Consider the following 27,217-nt stretch of genomic DNA (forward strand, 5'->3'; position numbering starts at 1 on the left):
CATCTCCCCCACTTCGACCCCTGTTCCTGCTTCTTTCCACCTCGCTCTCTTTCCTCCATCCTTTCCATCTCACTTCCTTTGCTCTATTGTGATCTGCAGGATGTCCAGTCTGAATGTTATATTGAGGACCTGAATGCAGGCGAACAAAAGGTGAGCTGTTTATCATCAGGCAAAAACACAGGTGTGTGATTAGGGTAACTGGAGACAGCTGGGGAGGATGAGACACAGCTGAATAGAATCACAAAAGACATGTGTCATGGTCCTGGGCTGGTGGCCCTGCGTTTTGAGTTCTTTTAGTGATGTTCTGTTTCTTAGCTTTTCTTACAGTCTAGTTTCTCCGTTTGTTGTAGTTTTGTGTTAATTATTGGTTTTTCTGATTTCCCTGTGTATCTGTCTCCCCGTGTCCTTGTGTGCTGTGTCTGATATCCCTTGCGTGTCAGGTCTTCAGTGTTTGTGTTTCAGGTGTCTTCCCTGTTCAGTTGTTTCCCTGTCTTGTGTCAGCTTAGGTGTTGTAGTTGGGTTCTGTTTAGCCATTTGCAGTTGCAATTTTTTAGAAGCCAACCTGCAGTCAACACACACAAGCAAAAGGTATTGCTGAATTTTAATGTATTTGATTTTTCTGTTCATTCATATTAATTTTTCTACAGTAAAATCATCATTAAAATCAGTTCACTGAACAGTATTTTTCTTCTGTTTTTGCAGTGTTATCAGTTGTCATTCAGTGTAGTTTCTAATAAACCTAAGTGTCTTCATATCTAAATACATTAAAATCTGGAAAACAATTATTTTTTTCTTTTTAGTAAAAAAATGATTTTGCACTTCAATGCAGGCTGTGCAGTGCAGTCGATGCGGTGGTCATGCAAGTGTTGTGTTTAGAGTAGTTTGACTGGGTGAGGACTATTTGTTATTTATGCATTTTTTTGAATGGTTGCTAGACAGCTTGCATTAATGTCACGTACAGTAACATGGACTAAAATGAAAATATCACTGTACTACAATTATGTAATGTCACCTCTTTATATAGGTCCTCAAGTAATTCACAAGGCTGATGGACATGGATGGACCTCAGTTCATTCTATGAGCATCTGGACAGTCATCTATTCAGTGGTTCAGGTCAAATGAGGGAATTAAAGAAATTACACCCATACTGGAACGTCTTCTCAAGGATGTGAGTACATTTCTTTACTTTGAAATTGTTTCAGTGCAATAGAGACTTGAGACTAGAGACTTGCCAGTATACTCAGTACAGTACAGAATCAGCTGGGGTTGTCTTATGCAGAGCTGTAGCAGCTACAGATAAAGCTTGATGAGCCATACCATGAAGATATGGGAAAGAGTTGTTGAAGAGAAATGACAGTCAGTGAGCAGCAGGATGGTTTCATGCAGAAAATGAGCATGACAGTAGAAAGCCAGTAGAAGAGTGAAGGGGGAGGTTTACAAGATGGTACCTGCTGTGATGGATGGTTTGGAGACGGTGGCTCTGACAAAAAGACAGGAAGCAGAGCTGGAGGTGGCTGGGTTGAAAATATTCAGCTCTCCATTGGGAGTGACCGGGATGTAGAGGATCAGAAATGGTGACATCAGAGGGAAACAACTTAGTCTCCAAACTGCTTAAACTGAGCAGATTAGAGAGGCAAGGCTGAGATGGTTTGGACATATGCAGAGAAGGGATAGTGGGTATACTGGACAAAGGAAGCTGAAGATGGAGCTGCAAGGCAGGAGGAAAAGAGGAAGACCTCAGAAGATTCATGGAAGGAGGACATGCAGAGGGTTGGCATGGCAGAGTAGGATGCTCGGGATAGGGTGGGATGAAGGTCAGATGATCCACTGTGGTGACCACTAAACGAAGCAGCTGAAGGAAGGAGAATGTATTAATAGGGATAAGGCAGAAGGATGAAAGAGAGGAGGAGGAAAGATGGAAATGAAAGAAGTGAAGGGGATGGGAATTAGGAGAGAGGGTGAACCTAAATACTAAAAAGGTAGATATGCTGCCAAGTCCCATCTCTGTTCTACTTGTCTTATACATGTAATGTTTGCTTCTTTTATTTTTTTCTTTTACATTCATTATTAGTTTGTATATTAAAAAAAAAAAAATTAAATAAATATTGTCTTGTAAATTTCAAGCATCACTGTGTGGAACCAAAATATGTACTTGAAATCACTTGTGGACTGATGGGCTCATATAATCCTGATGGCAGCTGTATGCTCTGCTGGCAGGCATCGAATCAAAGACAGTTGGGCAGCAGCATTGCAGGGCCTACCAGGGTACGTGAGGAAGAATCCTGAAGATGTGTGAGGTAAGAGTTTATCATTCAAAATCAGACAAAAAACAAAACTAGTTCACATTACATAAGCACTGACACCTTTGTTTTGTTTTTCATGAAGCCTACATATCCTGAGGATGACATCAGGGGAATGATCACTGGAATATTTTATTGGTTGAAGATGAGCAGGAACCTCTTCCAGCTTCCTACAACGATGTCAGCATTATCATCGAGGAAAAACTCATCATAAGTCACCTGCGTGATGCCCCCAATGCCTTTGTGAACCCGATGGGACTGCTGTACATTTTGAACCTTGAATGTCCAAAAGACTTGAAGTACACTTTTGAGGTAATTCAGCGCCTGTTTATGGGAATGACTTTTGACTCGTGTACTGAAGGAGTCCACACTGAAGAACAAACTGTTCAGGGATGGGAAGATGTAATAACAAATTACAGTAGTCCAGCCTAGAAGTAATAAATGCATGAATTAGCTTTTCAACATCACTCTAAAAAAGGATGTTTCTAATTTTAAAAATATTGCACAAATGTAAAAAAGCGGTCCTACATATTTGTTTAATATGTGCATTGAAGGACATATCCTGGTCAAAAATGATTTCTCACAGTGTTACTGGAGGCCAACGTAATGCCATCCAGAGTAAGTATCTGGTTTGACACCATGTTTCTAAGATTTGTGGGGCCGAGTACAAGAACTTCAGTTTTATCTGAATTTAGAAGCAGGAAATTAGAGGTCATCCAGGCCTTTAATGTCTTTAAGACATTCCTGCAGTTTAATAAATTGATGTGTCATCTGGCTTCATGGATAGATAAAGCTGAGTATCATCTGAAAATTTATGCAATGCTTTCTAATAATACTGCCTAAGGGAAGCATGCATAATGTAAATAAAATTGGTCCTAGCACAGAACCCTGTGGAACTCCATAATTAACCTTATGTGTGAAGAAGACTCCCCATTTACATGAACAAATTGGAGTCTATTGGATAAATATGATTCAAACCACTGCAGTGCAGTACTTTTACTACCTATGGTATGCTCTAATCTCTGTAATAAAATGTTATGGTCAACAGTATCAAAAGCTGCACTGAGGTCCAACAGGACAAGTAGAGATGAGTCCACTGTCAGAGGCTGTAAGAAGTTCATTTGTAACCTTCACTAATGCTGTTTCTGTACTGTGATGAATTCTGAAACCTGACTGAAACTCTTCAAATAAACCGTTCCTCTGCAGATGATCAGTTAGCTGTTTTACAACTACTCTTTCAAGAATCATTGAGAGAAAAAGAAGGTTGGAGATTGGCCTATAATTAGCTAAGACAGATGGGTCAAATGATGGCTTTTTAAGTATCGGTTTAATTACAGCCACCTTGAAGGCCTGTGGTACAAAGCCAACTAATAAAGACAGTTTGAACATTTTTAAGATTGAAGTATCAATAATTGGAAAGACTTCTTTCAGCAGTCTAGTAGGAATGGGATCTAATAAACATGTTGCTGGTTTGGAGGAAGTAATTATTGAAGTTAAGTCCTGAAGATTAACTGGAGCGAGAGAGTCTAAACCAGGGGTAGGGAACTCCAGGCCTCAAGAGCCGGTGTCCTGCAGGTTTTAGATGTGTCCCTGATCCAGAACACCTGAATCACATATAGAAGTCATTAGCAGGACTCTGGAGAACTTGACTGCAGACTGAGGAGGTAATTCAGTCATTTGAGTCAGGTGTGCTGGATCAGGGACACATCTAAAACCTGCAGGACACCGGCTCTTGAGGCCTGGAGTTCCCTACCCCTGGTCTAAACAAATACCAGCAGTGCTGAAAGCAGCCGAACATGAAGATAACATTGAGATGGTTTTGTATCTAGTGTTACATCAATTCTTTTTTTTTTTTTTTTTCAGTTAGATTCATCTGGCTTTCCAGGTGTTTCCCCTCATTACATCAAGTGTATTTATTACCTCGCCCACCGAAAAGTGGAGGGACGTGATGTTTTTGTTTCTGTTAAAGATTAACTCAAAAAGTTTTGAAGCAAAAGTGAATGAAACTTTGTGGAAATATTCCTTTAAGGGTCCAAGAACAACATTTTCAGGGTCAAAGGTTAGGGTCACCAAAAATCCACATAATTGGAAAAATTGGTAAAATTTCTTTCTCAAGGATTTATTTTTTTTTTATCCATCCATCCATTTGCTTCCGCTTATCCTGTTAAGGGTTGCAGGTGGGCTGAAGCCTATCCCAGCTGACACAGGGCGAGAGGCAGGGTACACCTGTACAGGTCGGCAGCCTGTCGCAGGGCCAACACAGAGACAACCATTCAGTCACATTCATGCTCTCATTCACATCTGTGGGCAATTTAGTGTTTCCAGTTAACCTAACCATAGTAAGTGCATGTCTTTGGACTGTTGGAGGAAACCGAAGTGCCTGGAGGAAACCCATGCAGACACAGGGAGAACATGCAACATAATCGAACCCAGGCCTTCCAGATGATATGCAAACTGTGAGGCAGCAGTGCTAACAACCGTGCTGCCCCCCCCCCCCCCCCCCCCCTTTTTTTTTAATTATTAAATTAATCATGCTAAAATTTGGTACTGAGGGAAACGATGGCATTCTCTCTTACAGGAAATAACCCAACATTGTCATGATGTTTCTTTTGATGTCATGACGCCATTGGTCAAAATGTTTTGTTTTTTTTTCATTATAACTCAAAAATTATTCAACAGACACTATTTACAAAGATTTACATTTTAAAATGCTAATCAAATTCTTCATCTCCCAGGTCCTGTACAATTGCTTATGTGTAAATATGACATTGATCAATGGTAATATTTATTGGAAGACTTTTTTTTAAATATCACTGATATGTCATTTAACCATACTTAACAGAATTGTGGAAATTTCTTGAGAATTCTAAATAATCACACGCAGAGATGCAAAAATATTGTTCGAGTTTATTTAAATATTCAAGTAAGGAAAAAGTGAGGGAGAGTAGGAGAGAAAAAAGAGGAAAGAGTAAGATCCGAGCAATCAGAATATGATCCCCTATGAACAAGCACTAGGCGACAGTTGGGAGGAAAAAGTCCCTTCTAAAAGGAAGAAACCTCCAGCAGAACCAGGCTCAGGGAGGGGCGGCCATCTGCTGAGACCGGCTGGCTGTGTGTGTGAAAGGAAAGAAGAGGAGAGGATAGTGGGAAAGAGTGAGGAGGGTAGGGACTGAGGCTGGAGGGAGGGCGATAGAAGCAAAGATAGAGGTTGGAGAGAAGAGAGACGAAGAGGAGGCTAATCCTCAGGTGGAGCTGAGGAGGAGAACAATGACCAGATGCCACGTCGTCGGTTCACATTCTGCTCCTGTGATTTCATCTTCTTTGCCTCTTTTTCCTGTCTTTTTTGCCGTTTTCTTTCTTCCTCTTCTCGTTTTTTCATCCGCTTATTTAATTCTTTCACTCTGGCTTCCAGCAGTTTGGTTTCTATTTTATCTTTCTGTTTCAGGAGCTTCTTTATTTCATTACTATCTTCATCCACGTCTGACTGTCCGAACTGCAAATTCTTCTCTTCCAGGTCTTTCAGCAATTTTGTCAGTTCTTTTTTTGCCTGACTGACTTTCTGGGATTCCTGATGCTGTCCATACAGACCTTTCTTTCCCTCTTCCAGCTGTTTTTCTTCACTGAATTTATTTTCTTTTCTTTTTTCATCTTCGAGAGCCAGCATTCCCTGCTCCACCATCTCTCTGTGTGCTGCCTCATTCCACTGAGCCTCAGCTTTCTGAAGGCGTGAAACCTCTGCAGACAAAGTCTCGTTCTCCTCTTGCAGGTTCAGGATTTCCTCGTCTGCCTCATTCCACTGAGCCTCGGCTTTCTGAAGGCGTGAAACTTCTGCAGACAAAGTCTTGTTCACTTCTTGCAGGTTCAGGATTTCCTCGTCTGCCTCATTCCACTGAGCCTCGGCTTTCTGAAGGCGTGAAACCTCTGCAGACAAAGTCTTGTTCACTTCTTGCAGGTTCAGGATTTCCTCTTCTGCCTCATTCCACTGAGCCTCGGCTTTCTGAAGGCATGAAACCTCTGCAGACAAAGTCTCATTCTCCTCTTGCAGGTTCAGGATTTCCTCGTCTGCCTCATTCCACTGAGCCTCGGCTTTCTGAAGGCATGAAACTTCTGCAGACAAAGTCTTGTTCACTTCTTGCAGGTTCAGGATTTCCTCGTCTGCCTCATTCCACTGAGCCTCGGCTTTCTGAAGGCGTGAAACTTCTGCAGACAAAGTCTTGTTCACTTCTTGCAGGTTCAGGATTTCCTCGTCTGCCTCATTCCACTGAGCCTCGGCTTTCTGAAGGCGTGAAACCTCTGCAGACAAAGTCTCGTTCTCCTCTTGCAGGTTCAGGATTTCCTCTTCTGCCTCATTCCACTGAGCCTCGGCTTTCTGAAGGCGTGAAACCTCTGCAGACAAAGTCTCATTCTCCTCTTGCAGGTTCAGGATTTCCTCGTCTGCCTCATTCCACTGAGCCTCGGCTTTCTGAAGGCGTGAAACTTCTGCAGACAAAGTCTTGTTCACTTCTTGCAGGTTCAGGATTTCCTCGTCTGCCTCATTCCACTGAGCCTCGGCTTTCTGAAGGCGTGAAACCTCTGCAGACAAAGTCTCGTTCTCCTCTTGCAGGTTCAGGATTTCCTCTTCTGCCTCATTCCACTGAGCCTCGGCTTTCTGAAGGCGTGAAACCTCTGCAGACAAAGTCTTGTTCACTTCTTGCAGGTTCAGGATTTCCTCGTCTGCCTCATTCCACTGAGCCTCGGCTTTCTGAAGGCGTGAAACTTCTGCAGACAAAGTCTTGTTCACTTCTTGCAGGTTCAGGATTTCCTCGTCTGCCTCATTCCACTGAGCCTCGGCTTTCTGAAGGCGTGAAACCTCTGCAGACAAAGTCTCGTTCTCCTCTTGCAGGTTCAGGATTTCCTCTTCTGCCTCATTCCACTGAGCCTCGGCTTTCTGAAGGCGTGAAACCTCTGCAGACAAAGTCTCATTCTCCTCTTGCAGGTTCAGGATTTCCTCGTCTGCCTCATTCCACTGAGCCTCGGCTTTCTGAAGGCGTGAAACTTCTGCAGACAAAGTCTTGTTCACTTCTTGCAGGTTCAGGATTTCCTCGTCTGCCTCATTCCACTGAGCCTCGGCTTTCTGAAGGCGTGAAACCTCTGCAGACAAAGTCTCGTTCTCCTCTTGCAGGTTCAGGATTTCCTCTTCTGCCTCATTCCACTGAGCCTCGGCTTTCTGAAGGCGTGAAACCTCTGCAGACAAAGTCTTGTTCTCTTCTTGCAGGTTCAGGATTTCCTCGTCTGCCTCATTCCACTGAGCCTCGGCTTTCTGAAGGCGTGAAACTTCTGCAGACAAAGTCTTGTTCACTTCTTGCAGGTTCAGGATTTCCTCGTCTGCCTCATTCCACTGAGCCTCGGCTTTCTGAAGGCGTGAAACCTCTGCAGACAAAGTCTCGTTCTCCTCTTGCAGGTTCAGGATTTCCTCTTCTGCCTCATTCCACTGAGCCTCGGCTTTCTGAAGGCGTGAAACCTCTGCAGACAAAGTCTCGTTCACGTCTTGCAGGTTCAGGATTTCCTCGTCTGCCTCATTCCACTGAGCCTCGGCTTTCTGAAGGCGTGAAACTTCTGCAGACAAAGTCTTGTTCACTTCTTGCAGGTTCAGGATTTCCTCGTCTGCCTCATTCCACTGAGCCTCGGCTTTCTGAAGGCGTGAAACCTCTGCAGACAAAGTCTCGTTCTCCTCTTGCAGGTTCAGGATTTCCTCTTCTGCCTCATTCCACTGAGCCTCGGCTTTCTGAAGGCGTGAAACCTCTGCAGACAAAGTCTCATTCTCCTCTTGCAGGTTCAGGATTTCCTCGTCTGCCTCATTCCACTGAGCCTCGGCTTTCTGAAGGCGTGAAACTTCTGCAGACAAAGTCTTGTTCACTTCTTGCAGGTTCAGGATTTCCTCGTCTGCCTCATTCCACTGAGCCTCGGCTTTCTGAAGGCGTGAAACCTCTGCAGACAAAGTCTCGTTCTCCTCTTGCAGGTTCAGGATTTCCTCTTCTGCCTCATTCCACTGAGCCTCGGCTTTCTGAAGGCGTGAAACCTCTGCAGACAAAGTCTCATTCTCCTCTTGCAGGTTCAGGATTTCCTCGTCTGCCTCATTCCACTGAGCCTCGGCTTTCTGAAGGCGTGAAACCTCTGCAGACAAAGTCTCGTTCTCCTCTTGCAGGTTCAGGATTTCCTTGTCTGCCTCATTCCACTGAGCCTCGGCTTTCTGAAGGCGTGAAACCTCTGCAGACAAAGTCTTGTTCTCGTGTTGCAGGTTCAGGATTTTCCTGTGTGCAGCCTCATTCCACTGAGCCTCGGCTTTCTGAAGGCGTGAAACCTCTACAGACAAAGTCTTGTTCTCCTGTTGCAGGTTCACGATTTCCTCATCTGCCTCATTCCACTGAGCCTCAGCTTTCTGAAGGCGTGAAACTTCGGCAGACAAAGTCTCGTTCTCCTCTTGCAGGTTCAGGATTTTCCTGTGTGCTGCCTCATTCCACTGAGCCTCGGCTTTCTGAAGGCGTGAAACCTCTGCAGACAAAGTCTCGATCTCCTCTTGCAGGTTCAGGACTTCCTTGTCTGCCTCATTCCACTGAGCCTCGGCTTTCTGAAGACGTGAAACCTCTGCAGATAAAGTCTCGTTCTCCTCTTGCAGGTTCAGGATTTCCTTGTCTGCCTCATTCCACTGAGCCTCGGCTTTCTGAAGGCGTGAAACCTCTGCAGACAAAGCCTTGTTCTCGTGTTGCAGGTTCAGGATTTCCTCTTCTGCCTCATTCCACTGAGCCTCGGCTTTCTGAAGGCGTGAAACCTCTGCAGACAAAGTCTCGTTATCGTGTTGCAGGTTCAGGATTTTCCTGTGTGCTGCCTCATTCCACTGAGCCTCGGCTTTCTGAAGGCGTGAAACCTCTGCAGACAAAGTCTTGTTCTCCTGTTGTAGGTTCAGGATTTCCCCATCTGCCTCATTCCACTGAGCCTCGGCTTTCTGAAGGCGTGAAACCTCTGCAGACAAAGTCTTGTTCTCGTGTTGCAGGTTCAGGATTTTCCTGTGTGCAGCCTCATTCCACTGAGCCTCGGCTTTCTGAAGGCGTGAAACGTCTGCAGACAAAGTCTTGTTCTCCTGTTGTAGGTTCAGGATTTCCCCATCTGCCTCATTCCACTGAGCCTCGGCTTTCTGAAGGCGTGAAACTTCTGCAGACAAAGTCTTGTTCTCCTGTTGCAGGTTCAGGATTTTCCTGTGTGCAGCCTCATTCCACTGAGCCTCGGCTTTCTGAAGGCGTGAAACTTTGGCAGACAAAGTCTTGTTCTCCTGTTGTAGGTTCAGGATTTCCCCATCTGCCTCATTCCACTGAGCCTCGGCTTTCTGAAGGCGAGAATTTTCGGCACTCAGGATCTCGTTCTCGTGTTGCAGGTTCAGGATTTTCCTGTGTGCAGCCTCATTCCACTGAGCCTCGGCTTTCTGAAGGCGTGAAACTTCTGCAGACAAAGCCTTGTTCTTCTGTTGCAGGTTCAGGATTTCCCCATCTGCCTCATTCCACTGAGCCTCGGCTTTTTGAAGGCGAGAATTTTCGGCAGACAGGATCTCATTCTCTTGTTGCAGGTTCAGGATTTTCCTGTGTGCTGCCTCATTCCACTGAGCCTCTGCTTTCTGAAGGCGTGAAACTTCTGCAGACAAAGCCTTGTTCTTCTGTTGCAGGTTCAGGATTTCCCCATCTGCCTCATTCCACTGAGCCTCGGCTTTTTGAAGGCGAGAATTTTCGGCAGACAGGATCTCATTCTCTTGTTGCAGGTTCAGGATTTTCCTGTGTGCTGCCTCATTCCACTGAGCCTCGGCTTTCTGAAGGTGTGAAACCTTGGCAGACAAAGTCTTGTTCTCCTGTTGCAAGTTCAGGATTTTCCTGTGTGCTGCCTCATTCCACTGAGCCTCGGCTTTCTGAAGGCGAGAATTTTCGGCAGACAGGATCTCGTTCTTCTGTTGTAGGTTCAGGATTTCCTTGTCTGCCTCATTCCACTGAGCCTCGGCTTTCTGAAGGCGTGAAACCTTGGCAGACAAAGCCTTGTTCTTCTGTTGTAGGTTCAGGATTTCCCCGTCTGCCTCATTCCACTGAGCCTCGGCTTTCTGAAGGCGAGAATTTTCGGCAGACAGGATCTCGTTCTCTTGTTGCAGGTTCAGGATTTCCTTGTCTGCCTCATTCCACTGAGCCTCGGCTTTCTGAAGGCGTGAAACCTTGGCAGACAAAGCCTTGTTCTTCTGTTGTAGGTTCAGGATTTCCCCATCTGCCTCATTCCACTGAGCCTCGGCTTTCTGAAGGCGAGAATTTTCGGCAGACAGGATCTCGTTCTCTTGTTGCAGGTTCAGGATTTTCCTGTGTGCTGCCTCATTCCACTGAGCCTCGGCTTTCTGAAGGCGTGAAACCTTGGCAGACAGGATCTTGTTCTCCTGTTGTAGGTTCAGGATTTCTCCGTCTGCCTCATTCCACTGAGTCTCGGCTTTCTGAAGGCGTGAAACCTTGGCAGACAAAGCCTTGTTCTTCTGTTGCAGGTTCAGGATTTCCCCATCTGCCTCATTCCACTGAGCCTCGGCTTTCTGAAGGCGAGAATTTTCAGCAGACAGGATTTTGTTCTCCTGTTGTAGGTTCAGGATTTCTCCGTCTGCCTCATTCCACTGAGCCTCGGCTTTCTGAAGGCGTGAAACCTTGGCAGACAAAGTCTTGTTCTCCTGTTGCAAGTTCAGGATTTTCCTGTGTGCTGCCTCATTCCACTGAGCCTCGGCTTTCTGAAGGCGAGAATTTTCAGCAGACAGGATCTTGTTCTCCTGTTGTAGGTTCAGGATTTCTCCGTCTGCCTCATTCCACTGAGCCTCGGCTTTCTGAAGGCGTGAAACCTTGGCAGACAAAGCCTTGTTCTTCTGTTGCAGGTTCAGGATTTCCCCATCTGCCTCATTCCACTGAGCCTCGGCTTTCTGAAGGCGTGAAACTTCGGCAGACAAAGCCTTGTTCTTCTGTTGCAGGTTCAGGATTTCCCCATCCGCCTCATTCCACTGAGCCTCGGCTTTCTGAAGGCGTGAAACTTCTGCAGACAAAGCCTTGTTCTTCTGTTGTAGGTTCAGGATTTCCCCATCCGCCTCATTCCACTGAGCCTCAGCTTTCTGAAGGCGTGAAACTTCGGCAGACAAAGCCTTGTTCTTCTGTTGTAGGTTCAGGATTTCCCCATCCGCCTCATTCCACTGAGCCTCGGCTTTCTGAAGGCGAGAATTTTCTGCAGACAGGATCTCGTTCTCCTGTTGTAGGTTCAGGATTTCTTTGTCTGCCTCATTCCACTGAGCCTCGGCTTTCTGAAGGTGTGAAACTTTGGCAGACAAAGCCTTGTTCTTCTGTTGTAGGTGCAGGATTTTCCTGTGTGCTGCCTCATTCCACTGAGCCTCAGCTTTCTGAAGGCGAGAATTTTCGGCAGACAGGATCTCGTTCTCCTGTTGTAGGTTCAGGATTTCTTTGTCTGCCTCATTCCACTGAGCCTCGGCTTTCTGAAGGTGTGAAACTTCGGCAGACAAAGCCTTGTTCTTCTGTTGTAGGTGCAGGATTTTCCTGTGTGCTGCCTCATTCCACTGAGCCTCAGCTTTCTGAAGGCGAGAATTTTCGGCAGACAGGATCTCGTTCTCCTGTTGTAGGTTCAGGATTTCTTTGTCTGCCTCATTCCACTGAGCCTCGGCTTTCTGAAGGTGTGAAACTTCGGCAGACAAAGCCTTGTTCTTCTGTTGTAGGTGCAGGATTTTCCTGTGTGCTGCCTCATTCCACTGAGCCTCAGCTTTCTGAAGGCGAGAATTTTCGGCAGACAGGATCTCGTTCTCTTGTTGTAGGTTCAGGATTTCTTTGTCTGCCTCATTCCACTGAGCCTTGGCTTTCTGAAGGCGTGAAACTTTGGCAGACAAAGCCTTGTTGTCCTGTTGCAGGTTCAAGATTTCACTGTCCCTCTGCTGAAGCTGTTCTTTCAGCCTCTTCATTTCCAGTTCAGAGTCCCTAGACTCTTCCTGAGCCTCTGAACAAACCTGGTCCCCCCAAAAATCCGTTTTGGATTCCAGCAGTGAGCTCATCTTGGTGATTTGCTCTGTAATTACTACTGCTTCATCAGTTAGCTTTCCAAAGTGAATCTCATATTGGGCCAGCTTGGTTTGCATGTCTGCGCTTTGGACCTTCAGCTTCTTGATGTACCGTTTGAATTTCTTGGCTTTCTCTTTTAATTGGTTGTTTTCAAAAATGACTTCGTGAAAGTCTCTCCAAATCCAGCTGAGATCACACGTACTTTCAGGGTTTTGGTACAGGTTGGTCATATCTGACATTTTAATGAGAAACACAATAGTATATCTGGTATAAGAAATAAGATGATGTGTTTGTCTTCTCTTTGTCTGATTTGTCTGCAGAATAACAAATTCGTTGTTAATCGCTCTTGATGGTAGGTACTTGCGGAGTGTTTGTCCAGTATGCGGGCTGCCCGTTCTACACAGGATTGCGCTTTGTTTCTTTCTAAGATGATGACGTAATATTGCCTTTAAAGTGTGGAAAAGGTCCAGTCTACAAAAACATTCCATGCCCCGCCCATTGAGAATGGAGCCCCACCCACCTTACTCTTGACTTCCTGCCTGTCAGGTCTGGCAGTCATATTGTGTGGACAGTTAATAGAAATGAATGAATAAATAAAATAAAAACACAAACGTTAACAAGAGGAGCCTATAGAGAATTTATAGAGATTCTGTACCATTCATTAATTCAGTTTTATTTCTGTAGCTCCAAATTGCAACAACAGTCACCTCAATGCGATTGATATTGTAGGTAAAGACCCTACAATAACTACAGAGAAAACCCAACAGTCAAAACGACCCCCTATAAGCGTGTAAAAACTCCCTTTTAACAGGAAGAACCAGCAGAACCAGGATCAGGGAGGGGCAGTCGCTGTCTGTGTTTACCTCTGTGCTGCACACAGATGGTGCAGTAGTTTGGTTTGGACCGTTAAGTGTATTTGCTGCACAAGAAAGGGGAGCGTGCTCTCCCACATTTGTGCGCTTCGGCTTCCCTGTCCAGACGACCCAGATAGCAAAGCATTTCGGGCGGACCCGCTCTCAAGTCAGCCCAGGCTGTTCCTCAGTTCTGGCCCTCCGGAGAGGACCCGGTCTGCCTACGGACAGCGGCTCCGCTCCGGGCCCACGGCAGAGCCCCTTCAGCAAACGCGCCGTTTTTTTGTTTTTTTTTTCTTTTTCAAAAGTTACCGGCTGCTCTCACAGAAAGCAGGGCGCGGGACGGCAGCGCTTCTCTACGGTAAGAACTGTAAACTGTTCTGTTAAATGTGCTTCATTCATAGCGTTACCTGTTCAGTAAACTTGTCCTGGTGGGAGATCATGAAAGTAACTGCTTTATTTGTTGTTTTTATTGAGAAATTTGAGATTGTGCTGGTGGAGTTAGCTTATAGCACATTAGCTACCGTCATAGTAGCTAACATAGATGGAAGCTCTGAGTTTAAAAGTTCAAAAAGCCCCTCAGGGATTTATTTCACTGGGGCAGTTAAGGTGGGTGTCTCGGTAGTTTGTCATACCGGGCTAGGAACATGAATGATTTTATTGACCCTTTCCAGGACCGACTACAGGTAAAGTTAAGGTAGCACAGCTAATCTGGGAGCATCTGTCATGTAGCTAGATAGACAGGGGGGCCATATAAGTCATCTTCTGAATGCTTTATCACACTGGGACATGTTTGATGAAGGCAGAGACTGAGGTATGATCTGCAAAAGATCATAAAATGAAATGTATTTATTTAAATTCAGCTCCTCATATTAACTGACCTTGAGCTCATCCATGATCCAGTTATTGCTTCCTTGTTGCTGCTCCTGTCTGTACACATATATCCTGTTATTTCCCAGAGTTAAAGAACAACAATGGAGCAGAACCTGGATGGTGATCTGAACGGACTCTAGGACATAGAAATGTCATCAGTTTCTTTCAGGTGAATCATCTCTATTCATATTATACCTCTATGCTGTGTCGCAGCCTGCAGCTCACTGCTGATCTTATTCAGGCGGTCTCATCTCTGCATGCTGCCTAATTAAGGTCAATACAATCTGAACTGCCCATAGGCGTGAGTGTGAAAGGTTGTTTGTCTCTCTGTGTTAGCCCTGTGACAGGCTGGCGACCTGTTCAGGTTGTACCCTGCCTCTCACCCTATGACAGCTGGGATAGGCTCCAGCTGCTGGTGGATGTGAACATGGAGGAGCCAGAAAGGAGGAAGAGCTTTGATACCAGGTCAGCTGTGAGCCTCAGGGGTCATCATCTTTGTTATTTAAGTTTAAAGGTGTTGTTGCTCATGTGTTAACTAATCTTGAGGAGCTGTCTGTAGTGAGGGCAGTGAGTCTGTTACCTTGCTTGTGTCTTTCTGACCATTTGACAAACAGAAATGTATTTCATGCTTGAGCAAATGAAGCTTTTTAAAATATATAAAAGCAGGCAGATATCAGTCAGTCAGCACATTTTACTGTGAATCTCACATCTGACACACTAATTAGAGTGTTGCTGAGTCAGCACATTTGTTTTAGACATTTATTTGAGGAAATTTTGATTCTGTATTATTATTGTTAAAGAACCTCACTGCATGTTTTCTTGCATGATTATTGTTGTCTTGTTTTTCATTTATTTAGCCAGCCAGAGTTTTCACACTGGACCAACGGTGCTTGGTAGCTTCATCAATAGGAACACACACTTGTGCATATGTAATATAACACATTACTTATGTATTACTGTAGGTATTATATGATACTGATTGAAGTTTTTTGTCCCTCTCTGCTCTCCACTATAGATTTCCTCCATCCTGGCTCCCTTCCTGTGAAGATGTTGGAGGAAGATCAGTTAGAGCGGGAAGAATGTGGGGAAAAATCAGCTGGATGCGTGGAAGATGTTCCTGCTGTGTGAGTCATGTTTAAAAGAGTCTGCAGCCACAGAGCAATGCTGTCACCAAACTGACTGTTTCTGTTCTGCTCTTTCAGTTCTGCTGTCTCTTTAATTCTTAGTTTCCTCTCGCTGCCTCTTGTGTTTATATTCATAGACATACATACGCAGACGCCACATTGAGCGGGGCGGCCCGTTGCTGTGACACATCAGCGCGTCCGCCATATTGGATGTGGCAGATCTGCCACTAATCCAAGTAAATGGACTGAACTTCACGAAGCGCCTTTCTACAAAGTTCTGTATGTTTCACTCACACATTCAAACATGCACTTAATCTGATCATTTTAAATGTTAAATAATCCAGGTATGTTAGGGTGCAGCAGCAAACCAGCGTCTGTATTTCTAATGTTTTTATCAGTGTTTACAGCTGTTTGTAACGCTGTTACTGTGATGATAAATGTCTACAATAACCAGATCCTGACATGGAGATATGACATCTGCAGGTTTATGAATAAAAAAAACATTTTTATATTCACTGATTTTTAGCAATTTCCATCCATCCATCCATTCGCTTCCGCGCATCCTGTTAAGGGTCGTGGGGGGGGCTGGAGCCTATCCCAGCTCTCACAGGGCGAGAGGCAGGGTACACCCTGAACAGGTCGCCAGCCTGTTGCAGGGCCAACACAGACTGACAGACAGCCTTTCACACTCACATTCACACGCTCATTCACACCTATGGGCAATTTAGATTAGCCTATTAACCTAACCCCAGTAAGTGCATGTCTTTGGAATGTGGGAGGAAACTGGAGTACCCGGAGGAAACCCACGCAAGCACGGGGAGAACATGCAAACTCCACACAGAGAGAGGGAGAGGCCTGGGCCAAGGTGGAATCGAACCCAGGCCTTCCAGATGGTATTCTAACTGTGAGGCAGCAGTGCTAACCACTGCGCCACCGCCATTTTTAGCAATTTAAATAGTAAAAAAGTAAAACCAAAAAGAGCTTTTTCCAACAAAGTGCTTCATAAATTAAATGTAGTGTTATTATAATCACACAAATGCAGAAACAGAGTGAGGAGCAGACAGCAGCAAACAGAAGGTCTGAAGATCAGTCTGTATCAGAGTCGTTAGCTCAGGGTGATGCAGTTCAGTAAGAGCTTCATTGTTTGGAGGCTGGTTTCAGTGTGAGACTACATGGTATTATCTGCAAGTTGTTTTCAAAATTTTGTTATCGCCAAATACAATTTTTTAAAAAAATAGTTCACTCTTACCTGTGAAAGGTGAGCCCATGTGATCCAGTTTCGACTGTAAAATGATTTGAACAAGCACCAGAGTGATGCAGCACTCTGTTTATTTTTGCCACATCCAATAAGGAGGGGATCTTGACGTCAGTGCTCAGCGTCTGCGTGTATATGTCTACGTTTATATCGTCTGTATTCAGTTCAGAATGGGTGGATGCCTTCCCTGAGTTTAGCAGCATATAAAGCTGCATGTTTCTAAGTTCAGTCTTGTCTCATGAGTCTGCATTAGGATCCAGTTCCTGCCTTCCACACAGCGCTTTATGGTGACTGACTCATTTTTACATTACACTTGTTATTATGGAGGAAAAAATCTACTTTTAGCTGCGACAGCTTTGCAGGGTTTTCACAGCAGTGCAGGATTATCAAGTTCAGTGGTTCCACATTTTACTGACATCTAATAAGACCTCAAACACAAAGATCCTTTTGTAGCAAATTATTGAGTAAGCACATTCTTAATTATTATATTGATGCATGGGTGGAAGGTTTCAGGCATTTTTACCCTTCTTATAATTAGACGAGGGCTGCAACAATTCTTTGAATAACTGAAATAATAAAAGAACTGATAGTTGTAGACTTCATGCTTTAAGGCTGCTGCTGACACCAACACTGTAAACTGATGTGTTCAAAGGAAGTTCATTGAAGTGTTGCTGCTTGTGTGATCACAGATGCAGAGTCGTGTTTCCCAGGCTGCCCCTGAACACATCCTAAAGCCTGCAGCAGACAGATGGAGGTGTGCTGCTGACCCTGTGCAAGAAGATGCTGTTACTGCTGCTCCACAGACACACAGATTTGGATGGAGGACTTTATGGAGCCAGAGCTTTTTATTAGACATGTGACACTGTGACATTTCCTAAAAACTGGACTCACAGATGAAGCAGAGATTCAAGTCCAGAGATGCAAACAGAAGGTGAAGCAGTTTCTTACTCGCTGAGTCAAACTCAGTTCTCAGTGGTTCCCACACATTTACACTCTTTCTGTGGGGTGGGTGGATGTATGAGGATGTTTTATAACTCCAAACATGAACTGAAGACGGTCTGACTGCTTTCCTTAGTTTGGTTCATGTAAATAATGATTTTGAGCTTAATTGCCTCAAACTGATGTCTGAATGTCTGAACTGTTGTTAAAGTGTTGCCACAGTTTATGACCATTTCCTTTCTGAAGTCATTGTTCAGTGAACATCACACTGATGGGCTGCAACAAGCTCCCTTTTTATTGAGGATTTCATTATTTCTACTTTACTGGATACAAAATGTTTTAGAAGGTTTCCAGACAGAAACATCAGCTTTGCTTTAATGTAAACATGTATAATCTGATCTAAGATAAAGCGTCACTGATGGATGATGGCTCTGACAGCCACAGCAGAGTTAATTTATTAATACAAGCCCACTTTTACTCTTTGACTTTAAATAAAAGCTAAAATTGTAGCATTTGAGTTTGGGAGTTCATGGTTTTCTTTGTTTCTCCCTGTTGACGTTCATGTGTGTCCTTATAATATTACACACATTTAGCATGCAATGCTGCTGTCTTGTGAAAAGTTGGTTGTTGAATATATTTCTTTTAAACGGCATCTTTTGTTGACTTTTTATTACACAATAGTCACTCTTGTACCTTGAATCTTGCACCTGACAAAGTATGAAAAACTAATACTGAAACTAAACTAAAACTAAGCATTAAACCTAAAATAAAAATGGGCAAAACCACTCTGAAAACTAATTAAAACTAACTGAATTAAAGAAAAAAAAGTAAAAAACTAAAACTAAACAATAATGTAAAATCCAAAACTATTATAACCCTGCTTTGGACATTGTTCCAAAGCTTTTGTGGTTTGTTCAGATGCAGCTTTGCAAATCTAAGCCATGCACTCATGTTTCTGAGAGAAGCAGCTTTCTTCTGGCAGCCCTTCCAGTCACGCCGTACTTGTTCAGTCTTTTTCTAATTGCACTGTCATGAACTTCAACATTTAACATGCTAACTGAGGCCTGTAGAGCCTCAGATGTAGCTCTTGGGTTTCTTGCAGCTTCTCTGAGCATTGCAGGCTCTGACATTGGGGTGAACCTGCTGGGACGCCCACACCTGGGACGAGTGTGGCATTGCGTTACACACCTGAATGCTCCAGACTAGCAAACTTGCTGACGATCAGTTAATGAACTGTATTTGATTAGCAGCACCTGGTTGTTACCTATGATGGGGGCTCTGTAGCTCAGGAGGTAGAGCAGGTCACCTGCTAATTGGAGGGTTGGTGGTTTGATCCCTAGCTGCTCCAGTCTGCATGCAAAGTGTCCTTGAGCAAGATAATGAACCTTTCTTTTTCACGTCTGTATCTGAGTTACTGCACCTGTCAGAAGTAAAAAGGGAGAAGAAAAATATTCATGGCAGGTACTAATACCTTATATTATACTTAAATAGCCTTAGTTACATTCCATTACTGGCGAGATATTTTAAAATTCAAAGCAGAGAAAAAAAAACGTGCAAAATAAAATTAAACGTAAATGTTTCCGATGCAGTGTGCAACATTAAACGCTGCCTTGCGCGCTTTGTCTGCGGTGCAGTATCACACAATGAAACCAGCTGCTGCTGAATCAAATTTGCATTATTTTCTCACAGGACTCGAGTGTCCCATAAAACTGGATTTTTCTTTTTGATTCAGTGATCTTTAAGCAAAATGTGAAGACAACTGCGACACCAAGTGCTTCATGAGAGGGAGCATTAAAATGTCTAGATATGTCACATGGCACACACTCGCGGAGGCAGGTCGCATTTTATTCTTTCACCTGTGCACCTGCAGTTTGGACGCAGCTGATGCTTTCATCCGCTTTGAAAGCCTGAAAATCACAGTGTTGACTTACGTGGCCTCTTTTGTAGCTGACAAAGGCTGCTGCTCAGCATTCAGCCCAGGATGATCCACCTTTTGTACCTGATATTTGACTTCAGATTTGAGGCCTTTTTATGTGACCTGTTCATATTACATTATGGATTATGTGACATTCAGAGAACAGCTATGTTGACTGTTTAGGAGGACAGGAGGACATGATGCTGCTGTACTGAGAGGACTGTGCCAAATGCACGTCTATCTTATGAAAGCCCTCGAATGTCGCTGTTGTCCCTTTTGGTTTACAGTCATGTATTGAATCCCTGCAGAGCCAACACTCTAGCATTGTTGTTTGCATTTATACTGTGTGCACGCTGGTGTGGTGTGCGCTGCTCTGCCATCACGGGTGAAGTCGAGCTGTTAGATTTGGAACAACAACAAAAAAAGTCTTGGATAATAATTACTTTTCAGAAACGGCTCAGCCCACACACATATTGTCCAAAATTAAGCTTTGAAAACACTATATGTCTGCAGTGGTAGAATACCAGCTGTTTTAATTAGCATAACGAGGAAGCTACAATTACACCTTATAACAATTTGTTTAACAAAAGTTATGATTATCATATGCTGTGTTTTCCTGCATATTACTTCTAAATAGATATATCACAGTTGTAGGGTTGCAGTTGCATTTTTTTGGGTAGAGCATATAGTGCACATTTCACACAGGAGTACAGGTCAAGCTTAACTCAGCAGACTGATAACTTCCCTGCAGTGTGTTAAACTCTCAGGGCTGCTATCGTTACACTGAGATAAAATGAGCTTTCCCTTTATAGCATGAAGAGCTCACTCATACAGGAGGGGCTCAGAGCCGCTGCTCTTCCACAAGGAGTGATTAGAGCCGGTTCAGAAGGAATACCTCCTCGACGCCTCCTATAGGTGATGTGTTTTTGGCAATGGTCTGAGTGAAAGGAGACCCTGGGGCGGACAAGGAATGCCTCTGTGTCTCCCTGAAGAGCTGGAGGAGGTCTGCTTAAATTGCTGCCTGTGCAACACAGACCAGAAAAAGCAGCAGAGCATGGATGGGTGAAAGGAGCCCACACTAAATGTTTTCCACAGGGTCATCTTTTCAGCATTAGTCACACCAGAAAGAACTCATTGCACAGCAGAATCTCCAACATTAATAAATTCCCAAACATAGCTCCAAGGAAGGTTTTCCACCTCACCATTTTTTTATTTATTTATTTATTTTTTTGTGAATATGAAGGTAAATGGAGGTTTTTGCACTAACTTAGACATGCAAGTTCTCTTAAAGTGGACTGTTGATGATTAAACTGTGCTAATTAATTTTCTCCTGATTAACTATTGACTGCTTGCTTCGGCTCTAATCCTTTACATAAGTTAAAACTGGTTAAACACAGAAAAAAAAATGCTGAGTCACTGGAAGAATCTTTGGACAAACTAATCGTCTCTACCGCTCAGGCAATCCTGTGAGGATTACTGTACATGATCCAGTCTGTGTCCCTCTGTCTGACCTCGCTTACTGACAGAGCGCGACCCAAGTTGTGCAACCCGAGGGGGGGCTCGCTGCCAGCAGGTCTGCTCCATCCAGCCGTGACAGAAATGTAACCCTTAGATATGTAAACTAGTGATTAAAAATGCCATAATGGGAAGTGGATGTCCACACTACAGCTGTGCTGCAGGGGAAATGGAGTGAGGCTGATTACTTTTTTTAAAAATACGCAGGGTCAGGAAATCTGCTCTGAAAATGTTTCTGTAAGAACTTTAAATTATGCTTCCAGTTCACGTATTAATAAATAATTTGTCTCCATAACACGGAGCTGTTTAGTCTGATGCATTCTGGTCGTTTACGATTAACTGTGCTGATTGGACTCCAGAATCCGCTGTCTCTGTGGAAGAAACGCTGCTGCTGCTGAGCTCAGGAAACTTTCTGCCACAGCAGTGGAAAAACGCTGTGAAACTGTTTAATTTGAAACCTGATTAAACTGACAAAGAGGGAGAGATTTTATTTTGCTGAACTTCTGGTTGCTGTAAAAAAAAAAAAAAAAAAAAAAAAAAAAAGGAGACGAATAAGATCTGAGTCGCTGCATTACGTAAAAGTGTAACTTAACCTTTAATTTTCATTGTAAATTATGTTTGATAATATGATGTTTAACCAGGAAGCAGTGCAGTTTTGGACCCTCAAACAGGCATGGCCACTGAGGATCTCAGTTTAGCCCTGTGTATATGAGAGCTGGTGGTGCAAGCTATGCATCTGCAGGTTTTTAATAATACTAAACCCATCAAACTAGTCCCACCACTTCACAAAACTGAAGTTGATTCACATTTTGAGCAGCTGCACTAAGTTGGTCCAAGGAATTTAAAAAATCACCAAAACCAGCTCGGAAGATGTGCAGGAGGTCAGCAGAAAGCATGGCTGTTATTGTTGCCATGAACATTTAATCAGTGTTTGTCAGAACTCAGAAGAAAAGAACGATATAAGGACTCTAACACTCCAGCTAATGCAGGTCTGAATAAACTGTCCCCGTTTCTCTCTTCTGCTGCAGTCACTGAGGAAGATGAGAATCCATTACAGACTACAGGTACTAAGTCTAGCGCATGATGCTATCGTGGCAGGGCATCTATGACTATGTGTTGTGTAATTTTTTTTTTTGGCCTGGGTTGATGCAGTGAAATGTTGCTAAGCTTACCACACATGTCAGATGGCGGGGAGACCAACAGGGCCGTCACACTTTCTCCTCTGCGTCCTATCACAGTGCAAGGGGAGCCATTTGAGAGGGTAATATTGGATTGCATGGGACCTCTGCCAAAAACTAAGTCTGAGCATCAATACATACTTACTGTGATGCGTACAGTGAAAATGTTCCCAGACGCTATCCCATTACGGACTTTGAAGACCAAAACAAATTCTTTTCTACTTTTGGACTTCCTGACCAAGGCACAAACTTTATGCCGAGTGTGTTTGCACAGTTTATGGACAAGCTTAAGCTTGTAAAATCCAGTTGTACCACTCTGAGTCAGAAGGAAGGATCCCATCATACACTTAAGACCATGTTGTACATGTTTTGCCTTGAGTCTGGCAGATATTGGGATGAGGTGCCTGCCATTAATCTAAGGATCTTTGGAATTTAGTGATCCCACTGATCTTGTGTTTGGTCATGTGGTGCTTGGTCCCCTCTGGCTCCTTAAAGAAAAATAGTTGTTACAGAATGTTACAGTGTTACTAAATGTACCTGCCTCCTGTGTCATGTCTGCGTTATTGTCTGCATTTTGCCTTTTGTCCCTTGTTGTATCCAAGTCAAATCAAACTAAGCTGCTCTGTTATATCTTTTGTTTAATAAAACTTGAGTTTAAATTCAGCTTCATCTTCGAGTCCTGCATTGGGGCCTTCTACCTGCCTGCCACAGCAGTCACATGACACCAAGTCCAACACAATGCGCTGGATTACGTCAGCAGTTTTCTGGAGAAACTCCATCATGCATTCCAGCTGGCTCAGGAAAATTTGACAGCCCGTTGTGACCAAAAGTCTGTTAGGAGTTTCAGCCTGGTGAAAAGGTTTTGGTGAGGCTACTTTTAGTGGGATCCAGCATACAAGCACAGTTTACTGCCCCCTACCTGGTAGAGTGAAAAATCTGTGACACTGACTATAAAATCCAAACCTCAGACAGGAAAAGGAAATCTAGAATTTGGCTCAGTGTGTGCTACTCTTCCATATGAACTTTCTGATGATGGACTGATTGGGTAGTGATTTGTTGACGGTTGGTTAAAAAAACTTCTGATGTGTTAGGCAACTTGGAGTCCTTCTTGACCAGTCAGGCTAAAACTGCTTTAACTTGTTACTTTTCTCCGATCATCCTCGTCAGACCACAGTCCTGTGTCATGACATTAATGTGGAGGGTCACAAGCTGATTACACAACATGCATATTGGGTTAACCCAACTAAAAGGGCAACAATGCAAAGGGGTTGGCTATTCCAAGTGCCAGTGCATGAAGTTCACTGTGTGTTTGGGCCAAAGTCAGACAATACGCCTTAGGTCTGCAGCGATTATAGAAAAGTCAACACTGCCTTCAATCCTGATTCTTTTCCCCTCTCTAGAATTGAGGGTTGCCTATTACAAGGTTATTGATTTCCCTATCCCAGGGAGGTTGAGGTTTAGTGCATGTGGTGCAGGTGCCCTTCTTCTACAGGAATCTCATCAGGGCATAGACCAGGGATCCTCAAATCCGGGCCTCGAGGTCCGGTGTCCTGCAGGTTTTAGATGTGTCTCTGCTTCAACACACCTGAGTCAAATATAGAAGTCATCAGCAGGACTCTGGAGAACTTGACTGCATACTGAGGAGGTAATTCAGCCATTTGACTCAGGTGTGTTGGATCAGGGACACATCTAAAAGCTGCAGGACACTGGGTCGTGAGGCCTGTATTTGAGAACCACTGGTCTAGGAGGAGGGAAGGAGTGTGTGTGGGGATGAGCTGCCATTTATTTTTAGCTAACTGTTTTTGGATAAGTTAGGGAGGTAAAACTTTGTTTTTGATTTGTTACTTTTGGGTAGGTTATGGAGTTGTGTTGGAGCTATGTTCTGTTTTGTTTGTTGTTTTGGCCTCGGCTCACCTCGAGGACTTAATACTCCTGAATTTACCAACTTGCTAAATAATAAATCAGTGGTTTTATGGAGAAGTTGTTTCTGTGGCTGCTTGGGTCATGGGGGAGTAGATGCATATCTCATGTTGTGTCCCAGCCCCCTGGATGGGATGTAACACTGATGACGCAGTTAAGTCATCTTGACCTGTTAAACCTTTCTTTGTTTGAGTCTCTTGATTACTTTTTGTTCTTTAATTCATCCCTCAAGTCACTCTTCATCTGCCAGGAGTCCCTGACGTCATTCAGCTCCATCGCCAGTCTTCCTCTTACTTAAACCTAAATGCCAGTGCAGCAGAGAAACTCAGATCCTTCTGAAAGACCAAAGCTCTTATCTTTATTCAGCTGAGTTGATGCACGACTGAATGCACAATCAACATCAGAGGCTGATGTCAAATGGCTTGAGGAACCGCAGTCAATGAACAGAGTGGCTTTTAGTTCTGAGTGTCCTTTAGCGAAGTTTGCTCCACATCTATGTGATGAGTTTGTCTTTTCAATCCTTTCTGACGCTGCTTGTACAGGAAGGATCAGACCTTAGGCTATGCTGCCTTATTCAGACGAGGCGGGTTGCATAAGAAGTGCTGGACTGAATCTGGGTTAATACTACTCCGGCTTCACCAAAGTGACAGCGCAGAGCAAGAGATAAGAGATGAAATCTTATATGTACAGGAAGAAATCTCAGACCTGATCTCATAACAGGAAGTGTGTGTTTCCTGTAAAAGCTTTGACATAACCCTGAAATCATCACTGCTAATATTAACTAGATGTGCAAAGACAAGAAAAATCTGAGTGCTAAATGTTTAATTTTTGCACCTTTTTGGTTTAGTGTAATAATCATAAAGTGGAAGCGTGCAGTTTCTTTGTTTTACATTGTCATAGGTATAGTATCATAAGGATTAGTTCAGTTTTGATAGGCAATGTAGGCAAAGGCTACAGTGGAAAATAGTGGTGCAGCTGTAGCTCAAGAGTTGGAGCAGTATGTACACTTATTAGATCTCTTCCTCCAGTTTGCATGTTAAAGTGTCCCTGAGCAACATACTGAACCCCCCCAAAACAGCCCCCTAATGTGCCACTGGTTTGTGCAAATGGGAAACTGCTCTATATTTACACAATAGAAGCATTGCATAAATGTGTGCGAAAGTGAATATTAGTCAAAAATCAGGGTAGAAAAGCACGATATATAAATGCAGGCTGTATACTATAAATACACCGAGGAAAACATGAAACCTGCCGATTTCAAAAACTATAAAACACTTTCTCCTGGATTATTTCAGCTTGTACTAAACACTTATAAAGTCTAGTGTGTGAGTGAATCAGAAGCAAATGCATGGTGCTTTCTACATTTAAAGCCATTCATTATACACTGATCTCAGCTCTCAACGGGAAAAAAATCGTGCTGGATATCTAAAGTGGAAATGAAAATGATCAACATACAGAGGGCTGAATTCAAAGACACCACAAAAATCAAACTAAAATAATTATATGGCAAGCTAGTTCATTTTGCCAAAATTTCATTGCTGCAACTGAAAATGGTAGTTTGTATGCCCCCACATGCTTGTATACATGCCTGAGAACACTGGGACATGCTGCAAATGAGACAACCGGTGATGTCCTGGAGGATCTCCTCCCAGATCTGGATGAGGGGATCACTGAGCTTCTGGACAATCACCACCCCAGATCTCCATGTGAGCAGAGGGGCCCTGCCACCAAGGACTGGTTTAACCACCTTTAACCTTACAATAAATATGTATTTTCTACAAAAAGTTTGTTTGACAGATGCGAGAACCTGTGCACAAGAAGGCTTGGGGACATGAGGAGAGGAGGCAGGCAGTATAGAAATGTAAAGCGTTTGCTGTTTAACCTCTTAGCATCCACCATTTCACTGTTGAACCATTTAAGGATGGGCTTAGGGTTGGGTTGATCTTTAGCTGCACTTTACATAAGCGTAGTTTAAAATAATACAGAAAAATAGAACGTTACCTGACATATCAAGTCTTTGACATGCTTTTTGACTTTAGTTTCCCCCAAACAGGTTGCAGAGAGCTGGCAGAAGTTTGGTTTTCCCAGCAAGCATGGTTGGAATATCGAATGATCCTGGATCAAAACTGGTTGGGGTACGATGTCAAACACTACAGAGCTGAGGGAGAGATGTGACATTTCCACATGTAATATTTCTCAATAAGCAAGAAAAATCCAATTACAGCAATGAAAAAAATTGTCATGGTTTTCTTTTAATACAGCATCATTTAATGGCTACCATACAATGTTCACTCCACCGACGCAGACCAGTGTTACTGCAGCAGCACTTTAAAGCCATTCACATTGATCTACGTGTAAAATCTGTCTTATTTGTTGTGAGTCTATCACAGCTGTGACCTCTCTGCCAACGATGTCCGCATTTTAAACTTGTGATGTGTGTGGTCAGTCAGCTCATTAGGATGAAAATTCAGCTTAAGAGCTGGAGGTCTAGGCTGCTGTTAGGTGAGGCAGTCTAACTCTTTACTATACAGCGAGGTTTTAAGTTTCAGACACGGCACGAATTCAACATGGGGAAAAGACCGCCAGCTGACGTTTCCTCAGCGTTGAAACATTTGCTGGTTTGCTGTGTTTAACACTGTTACTCTGGGTGCTTCATTTTAATGCAGACCATGACTCCTATTGTAGAGATAACCATGTGGTTTAGTACCGACACCTAAAGGAAGAGGAGAGAGCAAATATTTGTGACAGTCCTGGGATTGATTAAAAGGAAATAATTAATGCAGCCACATTCCTGGCATGTCCATAATTCAGAGCTTACTAAACATAAGAATTCAGTAAAATTCAATACAGGTTAACATTTAACAGCCATGACATCCATATCTGTGAAATATTGACCACATTAAGTGATGAGGAAAGTCCAGCTGCTAATTTAACACCAAATGGGGTTTTGGGACCTTTTACAGAGTATAATATATTTTATGGACTATATGATGAATTTGGCAGCATGGTGGCGTGATGGTTAGCACTGCGCCTCACAGCTAGAAGGTCCTGGGTCCAAATCCACCTTGGCCCGGGCCTTTCTGTCTGGAGATTGCATGTTCTCCCCGTGTCTGCGTGGGTTTCCTCCCACAGTCCAAAAACATGCAGTTAGTGGGGTTAGGTTAACTGGTGATTCTAAATTGCCCATAGGTGTGAATGGTTGTCTGTCTCTCTGCGGTGGCCCTGCAACAGGCTGGTGACCTGTATAGGGCGT

At 43.7% G+C, this 27,217-nt stretch overlaps 1 protein-coding gene across 1 annotated transcript; it reads right to left on the reverse strand.

Annotated features, from left to right (window-relative positions):
* Positions 1 to 5,244: 5,244 nt before the first annotated feature.
* Positions 5,245 to 12,869, reverse strand: LOC115787549 (trichohyalin-like). Its single transcript, XM_030740283.1, has one exon. It carries the CDS (start codon positions 12,631 to 12,633, stop codon positions 5,536 to 5,538), a length of 7,098 nt encoding a protein of 2,365 aa, XP_030596143.1. The 5' UTR covers positions 12,634 to 12,869; the 3' UTR covers positions 5,245 to 5,535.
* Between the last annotated feature and the right edge of the window lie 14,348 nt (positions 12,870 to 27,217).

This window comes from Archocentrus centrarchus, chromosome 11 (assembly GCF_007364275.1).
Source record: "Archocentrus centrarchus isolate MPI-CPG fArcCen1 chromosome 11, fArcCen1, whole genome shotgun sequence".
Classification (NCBI taxonomy): domain Eukaryota; kingdom Metazoa; phylum Chordata; class Actinopteri; order Cichliformes; family Cichlidae; genus Archocentrus; species Archocentrus centrarchus.

Bases quoted from the DNA above. Each gene is read 5' to 3' on its own strand.
- LOC115787549 (XM_030740283.1), bottom strand. From the start codon at position 12,633: ATGTCAGATATGACCAACCTGTACCAAAACCCTGAAAGTACGTGTGAT.